Source organism: Lytechinus pictus, chromosome 13 (assembly GCF_037042905.1).
Source record: "Lytechinus pictus isolate F3 Inbred chromosome 13, Lp3.0, whole genome shotgun sequence".
Taxonomy (NCBI): Eukaryota; Metazoa; Echinodermata; class Echinoidea; order Temnopleuroida; family Toxopneustidae; genus Lytechinus; species Lytechinus pictus.
In genome coordinates, this window is record NC_087257.1 from 23,235,435 (window position 1) to 23,261,250 (window position 25,816).

A 25,816-nucleotide genomic window follows, 5' to 3' on the forward strand; every position below is an offset into this window, starting at 1 on the left:
GCGATGTCCTTGACATGAAGCATCGTTTTTTCCTTTGAAACTACCAATAGCATCGAACTGCTCTGGAAATGCTTGTTCGAGATCCTCATCACTTGTGATAAGTATTTGTTCAGGTTTAGGGTTAGGTGTTGGTGTGTCATAATTGTACATTGAGTAAATTGTGATAATTCCAAGGTCAGTGCAACCCAACAACCCAAGGATCAACCTAACAACCCAAGGAGTGCTGCACTTGTGTGGTGCGTCTATGGTAGGTTTAGCGATGTCCTTGACATGAAGCATCGTTTTTTCCTTTGAAACTACCAATAGCGTCGAACTGCTCTGGAAATGCTTGTTTGAGATCCTCATCACTTGTGATAAGTATTTGTTCAGGTATAGGGTTAGGTGTTGGTGTGTCATAATTGTACATTGAGTAAATTGTGATAATTCCAAGGTCAGTGCAACCTAACAACCCAAGGATAGCTGAAACCTTGACATCTGGTACATAGAATGTCTATGTTGACCATTTTGGACTGTAACATTTTATGTCGAATTAGTGTACCTTTACATTTAATTGGAATCTAACCATAAGCTTCAAGTTTTACTGTTTCACTAATGATTCCCACTTTGAACTTATATTTCCTTGGCGTACGGACTATGATAGTGTTATTACTTGCACTTGAGTCAATTCTTAGGTAGAGCTTCATGTTACCCGGCTCTGTGGGCATATGTAAATGTTAGCAAATGCTACTGTGCCTTCTGAATTTACAACTGTGTGTGGTCCATTGGTATGTATTATGTCAAATTATGCAAAGTTGGATAGACTGCCTTTAGACTGATAATGATCAGGATCTGTGATAGTATCGTGTGATGTGTCCATTTCGCTGATTGGTTAGTTCTTTCGACGTTTTGATTTTGATCGTGATTTCTTTTGTTTTGGTAAACGACCATCACATACCATGTCAGATCTTCGGTCATCTGAACTACGTTATGGTTTTCAACTATGATCACTTTTTGACTGACGACAGAATTACCCCTAATGATTTTTACTGTGGAGAGCAAATTCCATTAATATTGACCCCCAAATGGTTCATAGTTATCTGAGAATGATAATTGAGGTTTTTTCCTTCATTATGAAAGCGAACGGAACAGAGTTGTAAACATAAGAGATATACAATAAACAGAATATTGGCTCTTCATAAATTTAGAAAAGAGTTAGAACGTGTTGGAAAATAAACCTGATTTTGGAATACAGGCCATAGATTCAAAATACAGATAAGGTGGGGGTAGCTTTGACATGTTCCTTTCAGTTATGTATTGATATGTCAGAACTTCATCTTTATTACCTGCAGTGCTAGTGTATCTTATAAATGTTTCCAAAAGACTTCAATAAATAGATTTCTTTATGATGTAACAGAAACACCTTTTGTCCCTTTACATCCTTCTGAATCAGATACATTTCTATTACCATGCACATTCTATACTGTACATTACGGTGTGTTAGTCATACCAACACAATCGATGCGAAAGGCTGATCAGAGCTATTGTATTATTTGAATGACATACCATTCATCACTTTGCAATCGTTTTCAGAGGTGTGACTGCCACACCGAGGTTGCTTTTTGGCCTCACTTTAGCGCAAAATCGCTCAATACATTCAGCATATTTTCCTTCTATTTGAAGCAAATGAAGATACTTATGGTGGCATGAAGCCTGCAAATATTCTCGTTGATACATCCTCTTTCATATCGAATGTTGAGATTGTGCATTTATTACTGATATTCATAATAAATCTGATCAATAACAGTGCATGTGCAATTTTTTTAAACAAAAACATACAAATTTTGGCCAAAAGTCTTAATTCTTTTAAAAACTATATCAACCGACTTGAAATCGAAGAATAAAGGGATTGTAGTAAATTCTACCAACAAAATAATGGATAATTTCGCATTTTATGAAGGCCTTTTTCCATTTTCTGGGTTGAAAATGTGACAATATACATTAATATATCCAAGTCTCCGATATGCAGTAAAAAAAGCTAAATTTCTGAAAATTTAATTTTCAAGTTTGAGACATAATAAGTTTGTGACTAATAATGATATCAATTTGGAATTTCGTCCACTTAATAATTGTATATTAGGAAAGTTTTCTAAAAGTTTTCGAGGCGATTCCTTTATTTTCCTTAGATTTATGGTAAATCATGTATTTCACAAATTTTCAATTTTTTGGAAAAAATTCTCAAAATTGTACTTTTCTCATTAAAATCTCAGCCGAATTACCATTTCATCACCCATGAATAGTATCAACTTGTAGAAAATGTATTTATCTTTCATATGACACTAATTTTGTGGCAAATGAATGTTTGTGTCGGAATCTATGTACGAAAATCCAAATCCCATGAATATGGCGGCCATTTTGGACGCCATCTTGAATTTGAACCCCATGGGACAATATTTCGTTTTGGGAACATCAAAATTCATTCACTAGACATCTTAAGGATTACAAAAATGTAGGTTAAAAAAATATATCATTCGGGTGCATGGGAACCCTACCTCCCTACCAGACTAAATGCGATATAATTTTTTTCTTATTTTCTCTAACATGGTCTAGCATGTTGCAAGTTACTGGTCTTGTACGGTTGTGTTGTTTTCTGCATATTTGGTTGAGTTTAGTGCATGACTTGTGCATGGATGCATAATTTTCACCCTTATTAAAAGTGATCATATATATGTAAAAAAATAATAAAATATTGACTACTGCTTTGGTGGTTTAAGAGATTTTTTTTTTTTTTTTAATCTATCACCTTATTTTTTTATGACATTGATATTTTCCTTTAAAAATATGATTTTTAATTCATAATTCCACTCCTAAAATCTAATTACCGGTAAACAAAAATGAAAAATCATAGTACTCTAAAAATAACATCTACACTGTACAGACCTTTTTATAGAACCTTTTATGAACTGTATTTCATCCTTAATGCATGTGGTCATTTTTCTAAAAGCATGGTATATGTGTGCTACGAATGCTGGGACAATATGTGTACCGGTATTTGTTCCTCTAATGACACCGCCTATTTCATGTCAGTTTTTAATAAGAAATTAAAAAACTTTGCAACAGTATTTTCTTTGTGCCTGTAAACACTGTAATAATGTTTACCGTAGTTATGTTAAAAATTAACGACTTTTTGAAGATGTAATTATTCATATTCAAGTTGTCACTTTTTTAATGTATCTTGCTATCTCCTCTCTTGCCTATTCTGTGCTGAAAAATATCCTTTTATTTTCGGGGGCTTATTTTTCGCAACTTACTGCCAAATTCTGAAATGTTGGATAAACTTTAACATTTCAATGAATGGAAATATTCCAGGGCTCTTTGTGCATTTCAAGGGCAAAATCGCCCCAAGTCCCCTTGTATTTTTTCCCCCTGATTCAATTCATACTTGTACATTTGGTCTTGGCTCATTGAACTTCACATTGATTGTAACTTCCATGGAAACATACATATGACGAAACCTTTATTTTTGTTAGCTGTCAAACAACAATGCCAGGTTACATGTAGTTACCACCAGTAGCAACTACTGTTGGTAGGATCATTAAATTGGTAGGAGAATATTTTAGTGGTTATCATTTCTTTAAAAAAATTTCAATTTATTTTCATTGGCCATCCAGCTGTTAAGTTACATTAACACAGTATTTGATATTGATGGCATTCACAACTGAAAGGTTCCTGAAATTGGTAGGAAAATATGTGAATGGTTTTCATTTTTGAAACTATTTCCCCTTGATTTTGATTGGTCATCCAGCTTTCTAGTAATGATACAATCGTCACTAGTGATGGCAGTTACATGTCCCTTGGTCATACAATAGGGAGAAAGACTTGAGTGGTGATCATTTCTTACAACTATTTTCCCTTGATTTTAATAAGCCGTCCAACTGTCAAGTAATGTTATCATGGTATTTGCTATTAATGGCAGCTACCAATGATAGGGGTCCCGGTGGGTGTTTCAAAAAGCTGTTAAGTTACGAGCGACTTTAAGAACGATTGATAAACCTTTCTTACGCACTAAATAATCACCAATGAACATTGAATGGTGATGATATCATTTACCACAAGAAAGGATCACCAGTTGTTCTTAAAGTCGCTCTTAACTTTCGAACAACTTTATGAAACGGCCCCCAGCAATAATAGGTCTGTGATACGTAGTTGAATATTTGAATGGTTATCATTTCTTGAAGTTACTTTCTATCTTGTTTGCTGTAGGTGCTATGATTGACTGTGTAGATAGTCAAGGTAATACGCCACTCCACTTGGCAGCACAGCATGGTCACCAGGAGCTACTGGTCACACTGCTTGACCACAGTGCTGACCCAACAAGGTATGGACATCACTTAATGTGACACGTGTCACTCTATTCAAACCTTGATTTATCAGAGTTTAACGCCAAAATCAGGTTAATCTTTAAAAAGCGCACCAAACTAAGAACCCAGTGAATTTTCTGCAACAAGCCTATGTATGTTCATGCATATCCCCTTTCATCAAACAATCACAAATGTATCATTTGAATTTTGGCTTCAAAGAATTCGATGGTAATTTGTTCTCTATTGAAAAAGAAAGAAAACAGCAGGAATGAGTGGAAGCATACTAAAAACAATTTATTTCTTGACAAATATGGAGGTATGAATATTGTAGAGATTGAAGGAAATTGTTCATCACAGTGAGGATAATATGTTGCATCCTAAATAAAGTTGCATATTTTATTGCTCGAAATAGACATGAAATGAAATACTCCAGAAATTTGCTTTGCCCAATTGATTGTGGGCCTGGCAGCCGCTGTGCAGCGCCAGATCGACGAGGCTCTATCCCTTTAATCGTTGAATGCCAAACAGGGTATCAGCAACTCCCATCTTTTAACGTCTTTTGGTCTGACGTGACCGGGGTTTGAACTCCCGACCTCCTGGTTGTGAGACGGGTGCTCTACCAACTGAGCCAACACACCGATAGTGTAGGTCTTGAGATGATGTTCAAAATTGCTGTGATATACTGGCTTTAAAGCATACCCATGTAATTAAGCTTCTTTGTTAATTTCAACATACTGTAATCATAGGTGAGTCTGACTATACACTCCCTTTGTTCATGTTTCTAACAGACATGGTATCCATCGTATGCTTCCGCTCCATCTAGCTGGCTTGAGTGGCTACACAATTTGTTGCAAGAAACTTCTTGAAGCTGGTAAGTTTTTGGTCTTGCTGTCAACATCAAAGGCTATGTTTTTGTTTTCTCATGGAGTTCAACTGTGAAAACCTAAGTAAGAAATTATTTCAAGAGTAGGTCTTAGAGAATCAATTTTGATTGTTTTCATTACAGATCTTGTGCCCTGTAACATAAAACGCACAATAATTTGTGTTGTTCAGCGTAACTGTTTTCTAAGGCAAACTCTGTATAATACGTTGCAATAAGTTGTAAATATTAATGGTATATTACACAGCGATTTCGTTAGTTCTGATCCCTCTCCTCAAATGAAAATGAAAGAAAAGGAAATGAAAATGAATAAAAAAGGTGTAATAAACACAAGAAATACAGGGAAAAAAATCAGTTAATTGTTAAACCAAAATTAATAACCAATGTAATCTTCATTTTTTATTATGTCAGGTTGTGAAGTGAATGGTCTTGATGAGAACGGGAGGACACCAGCGCATTGTGCATCATGCTCAGGGTAGGTTCAGTACATTGTCTTGTCGGTGCAAGAACATCCTTAGCAAAACATTTTTGACATTTTTTGTGGACATTGTCAGTGCAGAAACACCTTTATGCAATGCACTCACATTATGCGTGCTGCTAACGGCTTTCTTGCATGCATGCAATATGCGAAGTGGTGGTCTTAAGGGTGTTCTTGCCCCAACACAAACATATCGTGCACAAAGACGTCTCTGATCATTTTGTGATTATTCTCAAAGTACTTACACTCATTTTTAGGTACATTGTAATTGATATTTCCCAATCACCATCTTACAGACTCCTCCATAATTCAATCTCGTAGCGATTGATTGTGATAATGATTTTTACAATTGATCAGACCTAACAGTCCATGCATTCGCTCGTAGAGAATATCCCCACAGTCAATCACAAAGCATTATGTTACGAAGCCTAGGGGCCCGTAACACGAAGCTTAGCAATCATCGTAGAACATTTATTTACGATTGATTGCATTGACTACTATGTGCAATCAGATGTTGTTTGAAGGTTTGCATGGTGGTATGTACAATCGCTGATGTGGTTTACGGTACACCATGTGAAGTGTTATAGAAACAGTGGATAGAAGAAGAGAAGAAATGGATAGGCGAGAAAGTGGAGATTTGAGAGTGGAGTATTCTTTCTTGAAAGTAGTCCTGAAAAGGACTGTAAACCAGGAAAGTTGACTGTCCGTCTTCACTCCTGAAGACGGACAGTCAATCTGCCCGAAACGTCGAGTCTCTCTACTACTCATCATCTCTACTCGCCGACTCAAGCCAGCATCTCCTCATTAGCTCTACTACTCAAGCTGTTCTCAACTCATCAATCTTTCCTGGTTTACAGTCCTTTTCAGGACTACTTTCAAGAAAGAATACTCCACTCTCAAATCTCCACTTTCTCGCCTATCCATTTCTTCTCTTCTTCTATCCACTGTTTCTATAACACTTCACATGGTGTACCGTAAACCACATCAGCGATTATGTGCAATCAATCGTAAAAATCAAGCGTACAATTAATTGCCAACCTAGAACTCAATGCTACAGTCCTCCCAACAAACCAAAATTCGTAACAAGTTGATAAGAATATCAGTCGAAATAACATAATAGATTTGATCAGTCAGGACCCCCTCTTACAAAGAGTTGATTGATCTGATCTATTTCATCTATGAAAAGCCAGCAACTGCAACTTCTCTATCTTCCCACTTTGATCAATCAGGAACGTTGACTGTTTAGATCTACTAATCAGCCGAGGAGCTGACTTTGACGTCCAAGACAAGGAAGGCCGTACACCCCTCCACTATTCTGCAGGCAATGCCAACCATCAATGTCTTCTCTCATTGGTCGCTATGGGGTCAAAGGTCAATACCTCGGACATCAGGAACTGCACGCCACTCCACTATGCAGCAGCTGCCGACATGGAAGCAGAGTAAGGCAATGTTATTAAAATATTTCTATGAACAAGGGATTTTAATGCATCAAGCTTTTATGGAAGCACCATGGTCTAGTGGTTTTGTCTTTTTTCCTTTCAATGAGAAAGTCATGGGTTGAAATCCCCAACCATGTCACTTTTTATTAAGGACTACATGATGTAATGCACAAAGCTATATGGAAGCATCATGGTCTAGTGCTTCTGACTTTCTCCATTCAATCTGATGGGTTCAAATCCCAACCATGGCATTAATTACTCCGCATTATGCTGCACTGGACACACAGTTGTAAAAATAAAACTAACATGTACTCAAAACTTCTGTCTTAAAGACTACCCCCCTGGTAGTGTTAAGATGTTGGTACCTGGAATGAATATTAATTCATTGAAATATTTATTCATAGGGATAGTGGTGGGCTTAAAGCCAGGGTAATAATTACAAAACTTGCGCCTTGAGTGGATATGAATGCTTCATTTGTTGCATTATTATTGTGTTGTTATTATGTGCAGTGCATATGCAATAATTCATGTAGGGTTAGTATAAAGTGGAAGACTGCCTACCATAGCAGCAAGCTGAGTTGAAATCACCTTCATATTAAGACCAGGATTTGAGTTAAACAGGAGTTCAGAAACGGACCTTGCAATTTCTTTTATAGTAATAATATGTCCATTTATATAGCGTAGTTACTATATGTAAATACCCTTTTGCGCTTGATACTTAATTTATTTTTCTTCGACATAACAATAAAGTATAACATAAATATAACAAATATATATTGACAATAAATCAGGCATATATCATTAAGCATGAAATCAGTAGCAGAAGATGGATTGCCATTGTAAGCAAAAAAAAATGCTTGAAAATATGACAAACCGAAACATATATTAATGATATAATCATATTATGTATTCATACCTCCATATTTGTCAAAAAATAAATTGTTTTTGGTATAGTATGAATACGAATGATTGAAGTATCAATTAAGTATATATTAAAAAAAAAACCAAGCCAACACTTGCTATAATATATAATCAAGAAGAAAAACAATGATAATGAAAAATGAAGATGATGAAGATGATGATGATGATGATGATGATGATGATGACTTGGTTTCATATTAATGGCCTTTTATACTTTCTCTTGTTCAGCTGTGTGGAGCATCTTCTTCACAACAATGCAAATCCAACATTAAGAGATGAGCATGGATACAATGCACTTCATTACGCAGCAGCAAGCGGTCACAGTTTAGCAGCAGAAAAGGTATGGATGTCTCGCAAACCAGGGGCCAGCCTCACAAAGAGTTACGTTTGATCTGATCAACCTCAACTGCATGGAAATCCAACAATTTTTTCTACAAAAATTTTGCACAATGTCCTTTGTACACAAAGAGAAGCACACTGAAATTCAAAAAAGCAATGAATGTATGATTTCATAGCATATCTAGAAAATATTTTTAGCAAAAATCCATTTTAGATATTGATGTTGCTGACTTTCAGATCAATTGCAACTCTTTATAAGACGGGGCCCTGGGCCTTGTAACCCGACAGTTGGCAGTCAATCAGTGATGACCAATCGAGATCAGTGTTACATGTGTGTTTGTTCAAATTGATGATCAGGTACCAATCAGAATTGTTCTTTCATATCTACAATCCATGTCAAACCTTTGTGTTACTGGTCCAAAGCTGACACGAATAGCAAACTTGGCTCATTCAGATATCAGTATGATGATAATGATGAGGATTATGGTGATGATGAAGACTAACACTATTTTTTACATCATCAATATCATTATTACATTATAATTATCATAATCATCATCTGGGGATCATCAATCAAATGCAGCCATGATAACAATGGCAATCACAATCATAATTTTAATCATAATCAGTCAATAGCAATAGATGTGGTATTTATTCATTTGCTTGTTCAAATTTATCAGCCTACAATATCTCCCATTAACATTTTCACTGTAATAAGCCTGTTCACGGTTGTAAACTGCGCACGAGCAGAAAAAGGTCGTTGGAGACAACCATGAAGGTGGCTTTCAAATTCACTGACATAGGCATTTGCGATTTGATGATTATTCATGTATTTGACAGTAGCCTAAACAATAGTCAAATGTGCCAAAGGCAGACAAAACAGATTTCCAAACGTTATCCCTGATGTACTATTCTAGTCACCTGGTCTATACAATGCCTTTTGTTCTTAGAATTTGAATACTCTACCGGTAAAGCTTACGCAACATCTACATTTGAAAATGATAGTGCTTATCCTAATGAAAAATCACAAAGGTCATTTGAGAAAAGTTGATCATGAGCTAACCGTGAACTGGCTTATAGGGTCTACAATATCTACTAAGAACAGTGCCCTTATTGCAATAAAGATCACAGGCCTTCACTAAAGACAACTTGATTATATATAATCCCTGTTTTGTTTTTGTAGCTGAGAGCTGTAGCAGCCAATGAACTTCTTGCAGCAAGCCGATCAGGTCCTCTTACAACCCCCCTTCATTTAGCAGTAAGTATTTCATACACTACCTATTATGTGATTACTACAAATATCAAAAGCTATAATTATTGAAGATACTTGGCTCATACCAGTTTGTGTACCATGCTCAAAGTGATTTTCTATGTTTATATATAAAAAAGATATATAACAAATACATGTATGTATAATTTTGCTCTGACTTTCATATGCATGTAAAATGATATGTTGTGTATTTCTTACAAGAAAAAAGATGAAGCATTTGTTGATACTTGTTCAAATATTCACTTTATTACTTTCCTCCTGTTTGATTCAGTTCAATTCCAATCAATTCAACTCAATTCAATTTAATTCAGTTCAATTCAATTTAATTCATTTTGATTCAGTTCAGATCAATTTAATTAAATTCAATTAAGTTCAATTCAGTTCATTTTAGTTTAGTTTAGTTTAGTTTAGTTCAATTCATTCATTTATTCAACCATCAAAGGGGATAGAAAAAAGAAGATGAAAGATTCACAAGGAATAAAAAACAATATAACATAGTTAGCTCAGAGAACCTTGAGAAGCAATGCTTATAAGAAGGGGTCATGCTTATATTATGCCCTAAGATCTATTATAGCTCTTTGTAAGATGGGTCCAGGGCATATGTTTGAAGACTTGAACGTGTACTGGTTGGTAATATACTAATAAAAAAGATCAAATGAAAATCGTCTTGTACCTACCATCTTTGATTCCAGGCATATAATGGTCACGTAGAAGCGCTTCAGGTCCTGATGCGTTCCATCGTCAACCTGGACATCCAGGATGCCAACGGACGAACGGCCCTTGACCTTGCTGCATTCAAAGGTCACGCTGAGTGTGTGGAATCTCTTGTCATGCAGTCTGCCACCATTCTAGTCCATGATTCCGTTTCAAAGAGAACGCCCATGCATGCGGCTGGTAAGTTTGTTAATTTGTGATGGATGCCTTTACTCTCTTTATTCTTTCCTTCCTATTCTTGTTTCTCCTCATTACTGTCTCTTAGGAGTAAATATTCATGTAGGGAACGGAAAAAAAAATCACATGGGGGGGCTTGGGGTGATTAAGCCCCTGAAATGCTCAAAAGAGCACTATAAACTAAAAAGGGAGCCCTGGAAATCCCCATTCATCACAATGTTAAAGCTTATCCTATGTTGCTGATTTAGGCAGTAAGTTGTAAAAAGGAGCCCCTTAAATATAAAAGATATTTTTTTGTTTGGTAGGGAATGAGACCCTGGGGACCCTTTTTCCTTGAATATTTATGAAAGAGGTGGTGGACTGTTTTCTGTTCTGTTCTATCATGGGAAAGTTGATTTCTTCCCCCTGGGCCTCATTCTCTTTCTAAATCAAATGTTAAATGAAATTTCTAATAGTTCTAATCAATTTTTTTGAAAGTATGTATTCTTTAATTTGTTTTAGATGACAAACCATTTTTTATATTCTATTTGCCCCTAACTAGCCTAAAATGGCCATGTCGAGTGTCAGCGGATATTACTTTAGAATGCTACAAGCCATTATTTATATTCTATCTTGCCTCTACCTTCATGTAGCCTGTAACGGCTATGCGGAGTGTCTGCGGATATTACTTGAGAATGCAGACCATTATTAATATTCTCCTATTTTGCCCTTTTCTAGCCTACAATGGCCATGCAGAATGTTTGCGGATATTACTTGAGAATGCAGACCAAGAGGGCGCTGTTGATGTTGTCGACGATCAGGGCAGGACTCCTCTCATGGTCGCTGTTAGTAACGGTCACATTGATGCCACCATGCTCCTATTAGATCACAGGGCTAGCCCTACCATTCAAGACGTCAATAAGAGGACAGCACTGCATAGAGCGGTAAGTTAGCAACAGCTCTGAGGTTTGAAGCTGTTTGGTTTAATGCCTTGTACCAGTTTGTCTAATTTCCATATTGTCTGATACTACTATGACTAATTTATTTGCCCGTCTATAATTTTGGTCCAATTATCACTTGGTCTTGTACCCACATGGCTATTTTTTATTATATAAAATGTCCTTTTGGTTAGCCATTGATGACGATCTAAACATAAGTTTGAACGGTCTCCAATGAGATAACTATCGTAGTGTTTGTATGCATAAATGAAACATATCAGCAACGTGAATAGGGTAGAAAATATTTTATTTATTTGTTGAGAAATTCGGAAAATAAGCATGGTATTCTAGCCAGGTGTACATGTAGGGTATTATTCCAAGCAATAATAATACAATATCTCATATGTCCTTTTTGGTGTTGGTGATCTTCAGGGTAATTTTTTATTTGTTTAGCATGGATTTCATGATCTCAGAAAGGAATGTTTATGTAAATCTACCCAATCTTTATCTACGATGATATGGTGACAACAAAACTGGGCTTGATATTAAATCATTGTTACCAACTGGGCTTGATATTAAATCATTGTTTGCTACAAGCCTGCAACATTTATATTTAAGCTTTAATTATCAATTATCTACATTTTTTGTCCTGTCAGTCTGCTAATGGCCATGAAGAATGTTGCGATGCCCTCTTAGGGGTGTGTAACTCCACCATCCGAGATATCAACGGCAGATCGGCCCTTCACATGGCAGCAGCTTGCGGTCACGAGGGTATCCTGGGGTCTCTCCTGCAGCTTGAACCCACAAACCACTTAGATAACAAGGGCTACACACCACTGCACTGGGCTTGCTATAATGGTGAGTAATCACTGTAGAATCTTATCGTTTATTTCAGTCAATATTTTCTCTCTCTTATGAAGGGTTACGGACTCTCCCACCATGATGGGACTCCCTCCTTCCACTTCTTTCTGTCTTAAGCATCCTCCTTGTTCAGACCAACCCTACTGCTTTCCTTCTTTATATATTTCCAAGTAATCTTTGGTCTTCACTTTATCTTATGCCATCCACTTCCAGATCCCAGTTGTAGCTTATGTTATTATGGTTATGACGAGAAGTGGTAGCTTTTGGATGATGGCATAAAACTGATAAAAATTGGCCTAATGCTATCTAAATTGCTTGGAAACATCCATTTACATGCTTTGACTATTTTTTTAATTGTGTAATTGTAAAGTTTTGATGAATTTACAAAGGTTTGTTGATGACATAAGCATTGTGTCCCAGTGGATTAGTCTTTGGACTTTGAAACAGAGGGTCGTGGGTTCGAATCCCAGCCATGGCGTAATTTCCTTCAGAAAGAAACTGATCCACAGTGTGCTGCACTCAACCCAGGTGAGGTAAATGGGTACTGGTAGGAAGTAATTCCTCAAAAAGCTGTGTGCGCTATGAACGCCTAGCTTAGCCGGGTAATATAGGAGCGCCTTGAGCACCTGACAAGGTGGATATGTGCGCAATATAAATACCCTATATTATTATTATAAGCTACGTGTACAATTAATATGGCCAATGCAGCTTAGCATGTTATTTGATTTCTGTTTTGTAAAGTATATTTTCAATTGAGATTATTACAAAAAAAATCTAGATTCACACTTTACTAAAATGTCAGTAATTGAACACTAACACCAATCACGGTATTTGATACAATTTTTAATGTCTGATTGATTTGACTTATATTTACAGGTCATGATAACTGTGTTGAATTGTTACTTGAACAAGATCCCAACATGTTCTTTGAAGGAAATAGTTTTACAGCTCTTCATTGTGCAGTGTAAGTCTTAAATTATAGGGTTGTTGTTAGAAACTTATTTGTAATCAATTGTAAATATGAATTAAAAGTTCCAATCAGGGGCCGCGGAACGGTTTTCAAAGTGGGGGGGGGGGAGGACTGACCATGCAAAAAATCACAATCATATGGTCATTTTTGTCTCACCTGCATAGCAGAGTGAGACTATAGGCGCCGCTTTTCCGACAGCGGCGGCGACGGCGGCGGCGACGGCGGCGGCGGCGTCAACACCAAATCTTAACCTGAGGTTAAGTTTTTGAAATGACAGCATAACTTAAAAAATTATATGGACCTAGTTCATGAAACTTGGCCATAAGGTTAATCAAGTATTACTGAACATCCTGCCTGAGTTTCATGTCACATGACCAAGGTCAAAGGTCATTTAGGGTCAATGAACTTAGACCATGTTGGGGGAATCAACATCAAAATCTTAACCTAAGGTTAAGTTTTTGAAATGTCATCATAACTTAGAAAATATATGGACCTAGTTCATGAAACTTATACATAAGGTTAATCAAGTATCACTGAACATCCTGCATGAGTTTCACGTCACATGACCAAGGTCAAAGGTCATTTAGGGTCAATGAACTTTGGCCGAATTGGGGGTATCTGTTGAATTACCATCATAACTTTGAAAGTTTATGGATCTGATTCATGAAACTTGGACATAATAGTATTCAAGTATTACTGAACATCCTGTGCAAGTTTCAGGTCACATGATCAAGGTCAAAGGTCATTTAGGGTCAATGAACTTTGGCCAAATTGGGGTATTTGTTGAATTACAGCCATAAATTTGAAAGTGTGTTGGTCTAGTTCATAAAACTTGGACATAATAGTAATCAAGTATCACTGAACATCCTGTGCGAGTTTCAGGTCACATGATCAAGGTCAAAGGTCATGTAAGGTCAAAGAACTTTGGCCACGTTGGGGGTATTTGTTGAATTGCCATCATATCTCTATAAGTGTATTGGTCTAGTTCATAAAACGTGGAAATAAGAGTAACCAAGTATCACTGAACATCTTGTGCGAGTTATAGTAGTTTTCAAAATCAGCACTGCTGCTATATTGAATCGCGTGATGCAGGTGAGACGGCCAGAGGCATTCCACTTGTTACATTTTTTGTACACGGTTTTGGAAAAAAGTTGGGGGGGGGGGCTGAAACCCCCACGCTTCCTCGGCCCCTGCCAATTGATTGATCAATAAAGCTACAGAAAGTGTGAATATTTGCATGTTTTTAACCAAACATATACTCTAAAAATGTTATCATTATTATTGAGAAATTCCAAAAGGGCAAACATTAATTTATTATCGTTCATTTTTTAAACCATTGAAAATTATGATGACATAATGTTGATAACATCACCAAAATATAAAAACTCATCAATGTTCTGGACATCGTATTTGATGAACACCGCAATAAATATCGAAAAGATTTTTTGCCTGGAAAACCCTACATCTAATTAATAATCATTTTTAAATGTCATGTCCTTGCAGATTACGAGACAATGAAGTATGTGCTGAGATGCTTATAGATGCTTTAGCAGATGAAGTAGTCAACATTCAAGATTCTAAAGGAAGGTTAGTATCATGGTTCCAAGGGGAACATTTCATGAAGTCTTTGGCAGTGATATTCACTGATATGTGTTATAAGCTACTTATATCCATGAATCTGATTGGCTGAGGTGGAAATCACCACAAACTAGCTTCATGACACACTCCCTGATTGATTTGATTGATTGAAGGATTTTATTGAAAATCCATTCTCGCAGTCCAAAGACTGAATTGCAATGGTTACAATGTATGTACAAGATATAATAAATAATACAATTAAACATTTGATTCCAGAAATAAATAGTAAATGAAATAGTTACATGGGAAGGGTGATACAGAATAGTTGACACCCCTTCTGTCCTTCACCCATCCAATTTTTTGAAAGGAGATAAGACATTGTTGCTTTCTATCACAAAAAAATACATATATCATGTGAACTCTACTGAATCTTATAAACTTGTAATATAAATAAGTGAACTAAATTGCAAGTCATGCTATTGCATCTTGAAAATTGTGAATTAGTATGAAACGAACGAATAATAATCACAACGTAAACAATATGCATGCTCACAAAAAGCAAAGATTTGTTAATATAAGTTTCAATATCTTTCTGATATAGAGGACATACTCAATAGTTCTAGCCTTCTTGGATAGGTAAAATAAAGGAAGAGGGACGTTCTTAGTGAAGTAGATAATATTTGTTACATTTTGAATGTTAGTGCATTTGAAGAGCAATCCATTAAATGAACATTATTTCATGATCTTCCTAAATTTAACAAAAAGAACTTTATAAAGCTCACCATGAATATTTCCATTTTTACCCAAACTTACAAAATTTTATGTTAAATCACATTTAGCTGTATTCATGTTTTAGCATTTACTCTTTTCCCTTTTTTTATTCTACCTTTCAGGACACCGTTACATGCTTCTGCCCTCAACGACCAAGTGGAATGCATGCAGCTCTTACTGAGGCACGGAGGCCAGCCAAACATTGTAGACAGGAGTGGCAAGACTTGCTTCATGATAGCAGCAGAGAGTGGCTCTGCCGGAACAATAGGTAAGACTCACTCAAATTATGATACAAGAGATGCCAAGTGTTATTTATTTACTGGCGCAGGGGGGGGGGGATGATATGCCTACACTGCTGCTTCCTATAAACTGCAGATTTGAGATTTTTATGCACGATTTCAACGCTTGATTTGAATAATCTCTCTTTGAGTAATTTCCTTCAGCAAGAAATTTATCCACATTGTGCTGCACTCAACCCAGGTAAGGTGAATGGGTACCCGGCAAGATTAATTCCTTGAATGCAAGAGCGCTGAAAGGCAGTTTGAGCTAAAGCCAGGGTAATAATGATAATAACATCGCGCCTCGGAATAGAATATTTCTAGATAGATGGCGCTTTATAAATGCCTATTATTATTATTATTAAAAGGACTACAAGTTGCCAGTTTGTATTAATCACTTCGTAATGCCAGATTTTTGCAATGATACAGTTTCCTCAATTACATTTAATCATGTAGTATTAGATTGGTTATTTTTCGTTTTGGCTAATTTTTCGTTTTGGTAATAATCTATGCACAGACTATTTCGTTGATTTGTAATTATTAAGCTGTCTAATTCTACACTGCTTCAGATAACTACTAGTATGATTGATATTCTTCATAAAATTACACTGCACCTTGTACTCGTGTGATGACTCGGCTGCCTATTTTTTACACCTACACATAAACTTATATACACTGAATAATCTGCCTAATTTTACACACTGCTTGACATACATGTAATTAGTATGAGTAATCTGCCTAAATCATATACAGTGCCTGAAATACACGTATCATGAATAATTTTCCTAACTTTACACTGTTGCATATACATGTAACTTCCAAGTATCATGAAAAATGTACCTAACTCTACACTCATGCATATAACCTCTAGTATCATGAATAATGTACCTAACTTCACTATTATGAATAATATGCCTAAATCATATACAGTGCCTGAAATACTAGTATCATGAATAATCTTCCTAAGGTTACACTGTTGCATATAATTTCAAGTATCATGAAAAGTGTACCTAACTCTACACTGTTGCATATAACTTCCAGTATCATGAAAAATGTACCTAACTCTACACTCTTGAATATAACCTCTAGTATCATGAAAAATGTACCTAACTCTACACTCTTGCATATAACTTCCAGTATCATGAATAATGTACCTAACTTCACTATTATGAATAATCTGCCTAACTCTACACTGCTTCATAGAATTGCTATGCTGTCAGGAAGAAGATTGTTTAGACTATGACAATGGTAAGGGATGTTGCAATAGTCATATTGTGTAGCTGTGTCAGACATTTGCCCCAAAACATTTGCTTTATTTTGTTTTTCTTTGTACGTGTATACGCAATTGATGTATAAACTTTTAGCATAATTTGCGTGTGGTCTGCTCAATACGTGTTTAATTAAAAAAAAATTATACTTGTGATTTCTTTTATAAATAGCTTTCTGATTTAAGTTAGAAATGATTAGTCAGGGAATTGGGTTGGGCAATTCAATTTGTGTGACAGAAGGAATTACTGTGTTTGATATATATTCTTTGCTTTAGTTTTGGGCAATCCCTGTTTTTTTTTGGTATTAATGTAAGGTTATCATACGAAGATCTGATTTTATTTTAAGATTATCACCATTATGAACTCTTTAATGAATAGCCACTGTAAACAATGATGACTCAGTGTATCTACTCCTTATATTTTATCCCTTTTTTCAAATATACATATTACAAAAACCATTTGAATGAAACAAAAATCTGTTCTAAAAATACAAATCAATATTTTTGTTTGTTATATCTAGTTTCCTTTAAACTACTTTTTGCAATAGGCCCAGTTCATTAAAAAGATAATAGTACTTGTTTGTATACTGTAGTTGAATATTAGCTATTGGTTTGGTGTTGTACATGTATTGTGATAAGATACTTCTTAAATAGGTGGTACGGTTGGCTAGTAATCTCTGATTATTTCAAGCGTGTTATGAAAATCCTCTTTTTACTCTTGAAAGGTATTCAGGTGAACATCTTAGATTTTTCCTTTTAAATTACAAACAAATACAGCAGTAACACAATTGTTATTTTAACTTCTATATAGAGCTTACTAACCAGTGTTATAGCTATAGCGGACGGCAGTGGTCGTGCCCAACCGGCATAAAAGATTTCTGACCACCACTCATAATGAAAAACACTGCTTCCGTCCACCACTAATATCGAATGAAAAGTGTTAAATAACTAACTCCTTGCAAAGAGGAATTGCACTTGGGTTCATTTCCACCTTTAATCTTGTTTTATTTGCATAATTTACATTAAACATTCTTATATTTTATAAATATTAGTTTATTTTCAAAGATTTGCTATTGTCAGATCGTTATTACATTGATGTTCCTTCACTTTTGGCTTTAAGACCTCTAACTCAACCTGAAAAAAAAAAACACTTTGTAATGCCGTGAAATAGCAACCACCACTAAAATGGGTCTAGCTAAAACACTTAATAACCAATAACATATCACAACTAGTTCTTCTGTATACTTTATTGCAGAGATTTAAATCCTTGTTGCAAGTCCTTGCAGCCATGCAGATTTGTTAAGAATTGATAGGATATGGTTTATCTTCAAAGCAACTCTACTTTATGCTTATGTCAAAGTGTGTTGCAAATTAAAGTGTTCATCCTGCCCATTTCTTATTCTAAAGAATTTATGTGCTGTTAAATGTCCATTATGCTATTTTCGCAGTATGTATCACGGAATACATTGTGTTCAGAATGTTTAATGTATAAGTAAATACAGTGAATATGCTTTCAAATACAAACGTTTACGTTGCTTTTAAATTGTTTATTTCCCCCACTTAAAAAACACCAACCATTTGTTTAATGTGTCATTTATTTTTCTTTGTACCGTATGATTTTGTATGTTAGTATAACCTCCTATGTCTTTCTTGCATTAGTGATTGCAGGCATATATTTTCAATGCAAAACCTCTTGTTAAATATTCAAGCAACATATGTTTAAACTTTGAAATCTTTTGTAACATTTTGATGTTGTTGTTACTATAAGGTATAGATACATAATATTCATTTTCCCATTTTCCTTTAAGGCATTGTGATATTTTTTGTTCAAGATTACCAAATAAAACTGATAGAGTATTTTCCATATTATGAAATAATTTCTTCATACATATTAGGCCCCATTTGTAAAGTAATATTATTGATCAGAAATGTCCCTTGCAAATATCCCTTTGAAATGATAAATTCTAACTCCAGCTGCTGACAAATCTGCAATCGATTACATGTATAAGGCTAATTTGCTGCTTTTGTAATGTACCCTGTTGTATTTTGGTTTTTGAATGTTTATTTGGAATGTTTTTATGATACTGACTTGTATTTTTATCAGATTGTGGAAATAAATATATCTTAAAATCTAATTATTGTTTATGAGACTTCAGAATCCACTTGCAATTGATTTTAAGTGTTTTGAAACACACCCTACATTTTCAATTTGTGTATACTATGGAGTGTCCTTTGTTTTGTCCTTTCAGAATTACTTGTCACTGGACAAATAGCAGACATCTCCTTATCAGATGACACAGGAAACTCAGCTCTACACCTGGCTTGCCAACAGGTCAGATATAAGACGACGACAATGATGATGATGATGATGATGATGATGATGAAGATGATGAGGATTTTGGTTGTGGTGTTTGTGATGGTGGTGATGATGATGATGGTGGTGATGATGATGGTGATGATGATGGCGATGATGATGGTGATGATGGTGATGATGATGTTGGTGATGATGATGATGGTGGTGATGATGATGATGATGGTGATGAAGATGATTGTGATGATGGTGATGACGATGATGATTATGATGATGATGATGTTGGTGATCATGATCATTTCTGTTTTTTTTTTCCCGCCGTTGCTTTTGGAGATCAGCCCTATGAAGGCAGAAGTGTAATGCCAATCATTATGATGGTGATTGTGATGATGATGATGATGGTGGTGGTGTTGATGTTGGTGGTGGTGGTGATGTTGATGATTATGACAATGATGATGATGATGGTAATGATGATTTATTTAGTTAAAGTTGATACTTGTTTGTTTCTGTTATCCAGACACATGAAGGTTGTGCTTTGATGATCTTGGAGAAGATTGATGATGTTAGAGTCTTAGATATGCCAAATGCCAAAGGAGAAACGTAAGTACCTGTGTATGTTTTTCCCCGATAAGTATCCCCATCCATGTTATATACCTGGCTTTGTTATATCCTTACCCTTGCACTTTGACACATTCTTAAATGTCATGTCCATTGTTGGCAAAATTTTCTTTCATTGATCTACAAATGATCCGATTTTGATGTATTTCATTCTTGTTTTACTGTGGACTGTGGATGTCAGTTAATTTCTGAAATTGGAGCAATATGTTATGGCCAGGGTGTTTTCTTTCTTTATTGACATACCGTCAAGGGAAAAATTGATGTTAGGTTACTGTACATTCATCCCAAAAATGTTATGTGCAAAAGTATTTATTTTTAATTTCTGATGGGTTCAATGTAAATTCTGATTCAGAAAGAAAACAAATCTAAGAAATGTCTTTGTAATTTGCCAAAGAACTCTGAACGAAAAAAAAAAGAAGAAATGATACCCTTGGGTTCAATGAAAATTTTTATTCAGAAAAAAATGAAAGGAAAAGCCCCATAATTTTTAATTTTGGTTTTTTGTGTTGCACACCAATGATTAACATAACATGAAATGAAATGCTTTGATTTTCTTTCTTTAAATAGGCCATTACATATAGCAGCTTCTCGTGGTCTAGTCATAGTAGTCCAGGATCTGATAACAAGAGGAGCTAGTCTTCTAGCTGTAGACAACAAAGGTTACACACCGGCACTAAGCTGTGCATCTTCCGACAAGGTCGCGGACTGTCTAGCTCTCATTCTAGCTCATATGATGCCCTTCTCGCCAGGAAATTCCACCATCAATTCCTCACGCATTGCTCTTGCTCTGTCGGGTGAGCTCGGCCGCACCCGAACCTCCACCAGCCTCGATTTTAACGATGGCAATCGGAGCAGGACGGAGAGCAACGCTGATACGTCCGACTCAGAAACTTATTGACAATTGATGTCATTAATTTCTTAGGTTGTATGATGTTAGTAAATGAATTATAAATACATTTGTTTATATTAAACTATTTTTCTAGATATCAATTTACCTATTAACTTATTTTCTGAAAAAAGGGACAGAAAAGATATTGCATTGGAGTTAGGGCTTTTTAAGTCTTAGGGGATACTTTTGAGTCCCGTAGTTTCATTTTCATTTATAATGAAATGGATATTTGATTTCATTTTAGCGTTGGAAGAGATCGAACATTTCACACCTTTCTATTGATATCAAACTGCAATGCAGCATTAAACAAATGGATCACTTCCAGGGTTGTTAGATTCTTTGTTTTATTATTATTAGAGACTCATCTTTATTCAATGGAATCGGACAAGGCACTCTTTTAAAGAGTTAATCAAAGTTAGAGAAAGGTTAATAGGTAATTATATCAATTAGCAAGAATTCTTTTTTAAAGGGTGACACAGGCATTGTTTCAGCCCCTCATACACAGTGCAAGCTTGGAAAAAATGTATAAGAGTATAGAGAGTCAAACTGTATTCTAAACAATGAAATTATGGAAAGACAAAAGTGTACAGTTATCAGAACTCCAGTTTTTTCCGTAAAGTAACTTTGTGAAAGGCCACAGGGATATCTTTTTCACCTTTATTATTTGTTATGTTTGTATGACCTATATAAACAGTATGAGATCATGAATAGTATTTGACATTCCATGCATTGATCTCATTCTTTGAACCCCTTAAACAACCAAACTAATTCTTGTAATACAGATGCCGACCAAGGAATAATCCCAAATTACCTCACATATTCCTGTAGCGACATTCCTAGATTCATTTTAGATGTATTTATTTTTATTCTGCTTGTTTGTTGGAGATTTAGATATGTACTATGTAGATAGTATTTCCCCTCCTTCAAATTGACCAAATGTGTAGTTCATCAGAATGAAATGGACATTTTCTATATTATGATTAATGTCTTACTGTTTAGAGTTTTTTTTTTAATAGTTATTTCTTAATAATTAAGACTTTCTTGAGAGTTAAGACATTCTTGAGAGCATGCTTTCCTGGATAGTAATTTTTCTTTGCATCACTCCTTATTTGCTGCTCTTTACCTGGGTGTATATTAATAGCACAGTTAAAGGATTTTCACTGACCGGAAATAATCACTTTCCTCTCCTCAAATTGGCAAAAGGTTTTTCTTGACATAATTTGGACAAAATATATAAATATGCAATGATATAAATAAAAGTCAAAATGGTAAATTAAATTTTTACTAAGAAATGTTTGTGAAAATTGGTCAGTTATGACAAAAGAAAGGAATTTGCAGTGTAATGCTTACTTGATGGAAATAATTACACAAGCTTCAGCTGGCTTTATTTTTTTAACAAGTTAAGTTACTCATGTTGTTCAATCCAGTCTAGCTTCGCAATATTATATTTGGCCTCCATTGGTAATGTATACCAATTTTAGACTCTTAATATTGTGTATGTCAGTGGGTCTGATGTTATACTGTGATTGTGACAATATTGATGAGTCAAAGTTTTGATATCTAGCTTTTTATATTAAAAAAATGTCTGGTATTGATTTTGTAGTATTGCACATGACAGCCTTTCTATTTCAATTCTTTAATGGCTTTCCAATTTTCTTTCAGCTTCTTTATTATTGCTTTCTTATTTCTTAATTTGTGCTTTCTTTTTGGGGGAGGGAAATACAGATCACTGTTTGTTTTTTTAATGAAAAGTGTTCGTACAAGTTATGATTTGAGGTGATAACAAAGTCGGCCCTGCACGAGCAAAGGCCCGTTCCCCCATGATTTCTTTGAAACCGTAAGAGAAATGTTTAAGAAAGTGATGCTCAAACAGCAACATGTGCTTGGTATTTAACATATAATAACATGGGTAATTACCCAATGAATATGTAGTCCATAATTATCCTTTGACCTTTATTTAACCAATGAGTATTTACGACTTTCACTTGCACTTCACGCTTTGTGAAACAGTTCCGTACATCATACACATTAATTTCTTTTTGCTTCAGGAAATATGTATTTTGTCTTGTTGGTCTGTAAATACTGTAGAGCTCTGATGAACACATGAATGCAGAGGTATAAAGGTATATAACATGTATATGTTGTGTTTCTTGGAAGATGTTAGCTCTCTGGGCCTTTATCTTAAAGAATTGTGATTGATTTGAATTGATCTCAATTGCTATCTAATACGCAGCTGAGATTATTGATGAATAAGTATCGATCTCAAATCGCATTGATCTAAACTTTTACTGTACCTCTTTTACACAGTTGAGATCAATTTTGATTCAAGATTGATTTCAAAGTCACAGTTGAAATCAATTTAAGTTGAGATTTATCTCATGTCATATTGTATTGTTACAGAGATGAGATCAATCTTAAGTTTTAATCAAATCAATTGAAACCCTTTCTAAGGTGAGGCTCAGAGTATCTTATATTCCTTGTTTATCCTTATCAGTATTGTTTGCAAAATTGATTTGTGATATATTGAGATTTATTTTACAATGTTCAGCTTCAAAATGAAGAGAAAATGTGTTTTCTACAAGAATGTGAAAATATATGAATTCTAGAAAGAATCAACATTTTCTTTTCTTCTCCTTTTTTTCACTGCTTTAATTAGGATTTAGACCAGTATGTATAACTATGCAGTCAAGAAACTATATATTTGAGTTGGTGCTTTGAAAATTATTTGTATATATTATGAACTACTGAATATTCATTAGATGTATTCAAATTACCGCTTTGATATTTTTTCAGAGCAAGTTGCTATGTTTTTTATATAAATTTGCATTGTATACCGTTTTGGTTATTTTTTGTTTTGTCAAAATTTCCAGACTCATTGAACAGTAAATGATCAATGGATTTAGAATTTTTTTTATATTTTTTGTCTTCTTCCTGTTTTCATTTTCTATCTATTTATCTTTGTCTCCTCCTTTTTTCTCTTCCCTATTCTCCACCTTTTCTTTGCTCTCTATTTTTCTTGCTGGGGGTGATTACTTCATAAAATTAGCATATATAGGAATATAATTTTTTTTTTAATTGCTTTATTATATTGCTCTCACATAATGTGGTTTTAGCAAATATTGTATTATGTTGATTGGGATTGTTCTCTCAGATGTTAAAAGAGGGCAATGGTAGGAGTGGGGGGTGTAAGGGTGATGTGTGCATAGAGTGTACGAACCCACTTCAATACAAGCACTTTCCTTCACTTCATTCCATGTTTCTTCCAGCTTGGGCGATGTTGGATGTTGTGTTGAGTCTTTGCAACAATGTTTACATTTACACATTGGTAATACACTAAGTATTGCTTTATCATAATTTTTAAAATGCCTGGTCGTACATGTAGTAAGCTATTTTTGTCACAATATGCATTAACTCCTGTCCCTAATTTATGTCGAGCAAACCTTAACTTTTAAGAAGAAAGTAAAGGATTTCTTATAGCAATGTTTATTTTGGTTAGAAAGTAAGAATGGCAGGACGTTTCATCAACTATAATCAACTTTGAAGTTTTAACATTCTCATGAAGACTAAAACCATGTTGTGCATTTTGGAGAATTTTTTTTAGCTGATATATATGAACTTGTTAATAATGACCTTTCATTTCACACGGTCCAGCTGGTGTTTCATCAACTAAAGTTGACCTTAAGATTTATCCCAAGATCGATGAAACATTGTCAGTAAAGATTATTACTGAGGAATAAATGTTGTACTGAAAGTTTTTGCGTGTGAATAATTTTTCAAGCTATTGTGAGCCGAAGCGATATGCCAATTGAAATATGTATAATGCTGTTCACAATAGACTAGGGGCTGAGCTATATGGAACACAAAAGTTAGAAATTGAATTTGACTTTATTTTATATAAATAAATGCAATTACTACAGCATTATAAGCACCAAGGTGACTACCATTGACAATGTGCAGACAATGTACGTAGGCAAGTATGAATTCATGTATAAGAAACAGCAATTTAGACACTTGCAGCCAAATTTGGTGAATTATTTTGTTTTACCAATTTTTTTTTCTTCAACTACTGTCGGTCAAACCTGTTTTAGTGACCAACTGTATAGAAGGACCACCTATCTATACAGACCAAAAGATTGGTTTCACTTTAATAGCATTCCCCATTAAAACATATATTACAGATATATTGCCAAGAAAGACTACCTGTTCATAAAAACACATTTTTTCTCCATTGTGTGGTCTTTATACATTGGTTTTACTGTAATTGAGCACGTGGAAAAATTACATGCTTCTACAAACCAAACCACAATTTATCTCGAATTACATATTTTATTCGCACTCCCTGTTATATATTACTTCAACAAATTCCATTTGACTGCAACATTATGATACAAGCATTATTCCAGTTTTCATCTTCATAGTATTACACCAAAAGCTGATTTTATCTCATTATTTGGCAAAACATGACCAAACTTTGTCTCTTAAATGCGTTGCTTTGCCACAAACTTTTGTTGATAAATGTCCCCCTCTTGTTCATTAGAATTTGCACCTCTATAAAATTTTACCATAAATTTTGTAGTTTTTCCTGTATTTTAGGAACTGGTGCATCAAAGTTGAATGAACAAAAACATTTTCTTGTGTTGTAAATATGAATGTAATGTTTGTTAATATCCAATTACAGAGTTTGGATTTGATTATTTGGAAGATGAATTTGACCAAATTGGGCCAGAAAATGGTCATCTTTGTGTGGACTGTATATCATGCTTATAAGATGGATTTTAATAAATGAAATACATACCAAAAG

At 34.8% G+C, this 25,816-nt stretch overlaps 1 protein-coding gene across 1 annotated transcript; it reads left to right on the forward strand.

Moving 5' to 3' along the window:
- Positions 1 to 3,469: 3,469 nt before the first annotated feature.
- LOC129275262 (serine/threonine-protein phosphatase 6 regulatory ankyrin repeat subunit A-like) lies at positions 3,470 to 25,816 on the forward strand. Its single transcript, XM_064108446.1, has 15 exons — positions 3,470 to 4,354; positions 5,126 to 5,208; positions 5,629 to 5,692; positions 6,925 to 7,134; positions 8,284 to 8,395; positions 9,578 to 9,652; positions 10,357 to 10,558; positions 11,273 to 11,478; positions 12,129 to 12,330; positions 13,210 to 13,297; positions 14,807 to 14,890; positions 15,775 to 15,920; positions 19,447 to 19,529; positions 20,026 to 20,108; positions 20,694 to 25,816. Exons 1-15 carry the CDS (start codon positions 4,245 to 4,247, stop codon positions 21,022 to 21,024), a joined length of 2,079 nt encoding a protein of 692 aa, XP_063964516.1. The 5' UTR covers positions 3,470 to 4,244; the 3' UTR covers positions 21,025 to 25,816.

Bases quoted from the DNA above. Each gene is read 5' to 3' on its own strand.
- LOC129275262 (XM_064108446.1), top strand. From the start codon at position 4,245: ATGATTGACTGTGTAGATAGTCAAGGTAATACGCCACTCCACTTGGCA. The intron at 19,530-20,025 runs GTCAGATATAAG...TCTGTTATCCAG, and splicing joins TACACCTGGCTTGCCAACAG to ACACATGAAGGTTGTGCTTT. The intron at 20,109-20,693 runs GTAAGTACCTGT...TTCTTTAAATAG, and splicing joins CCAAATGCCAAAGGAGAAAC to GCCATTACATATAGCAGCTT.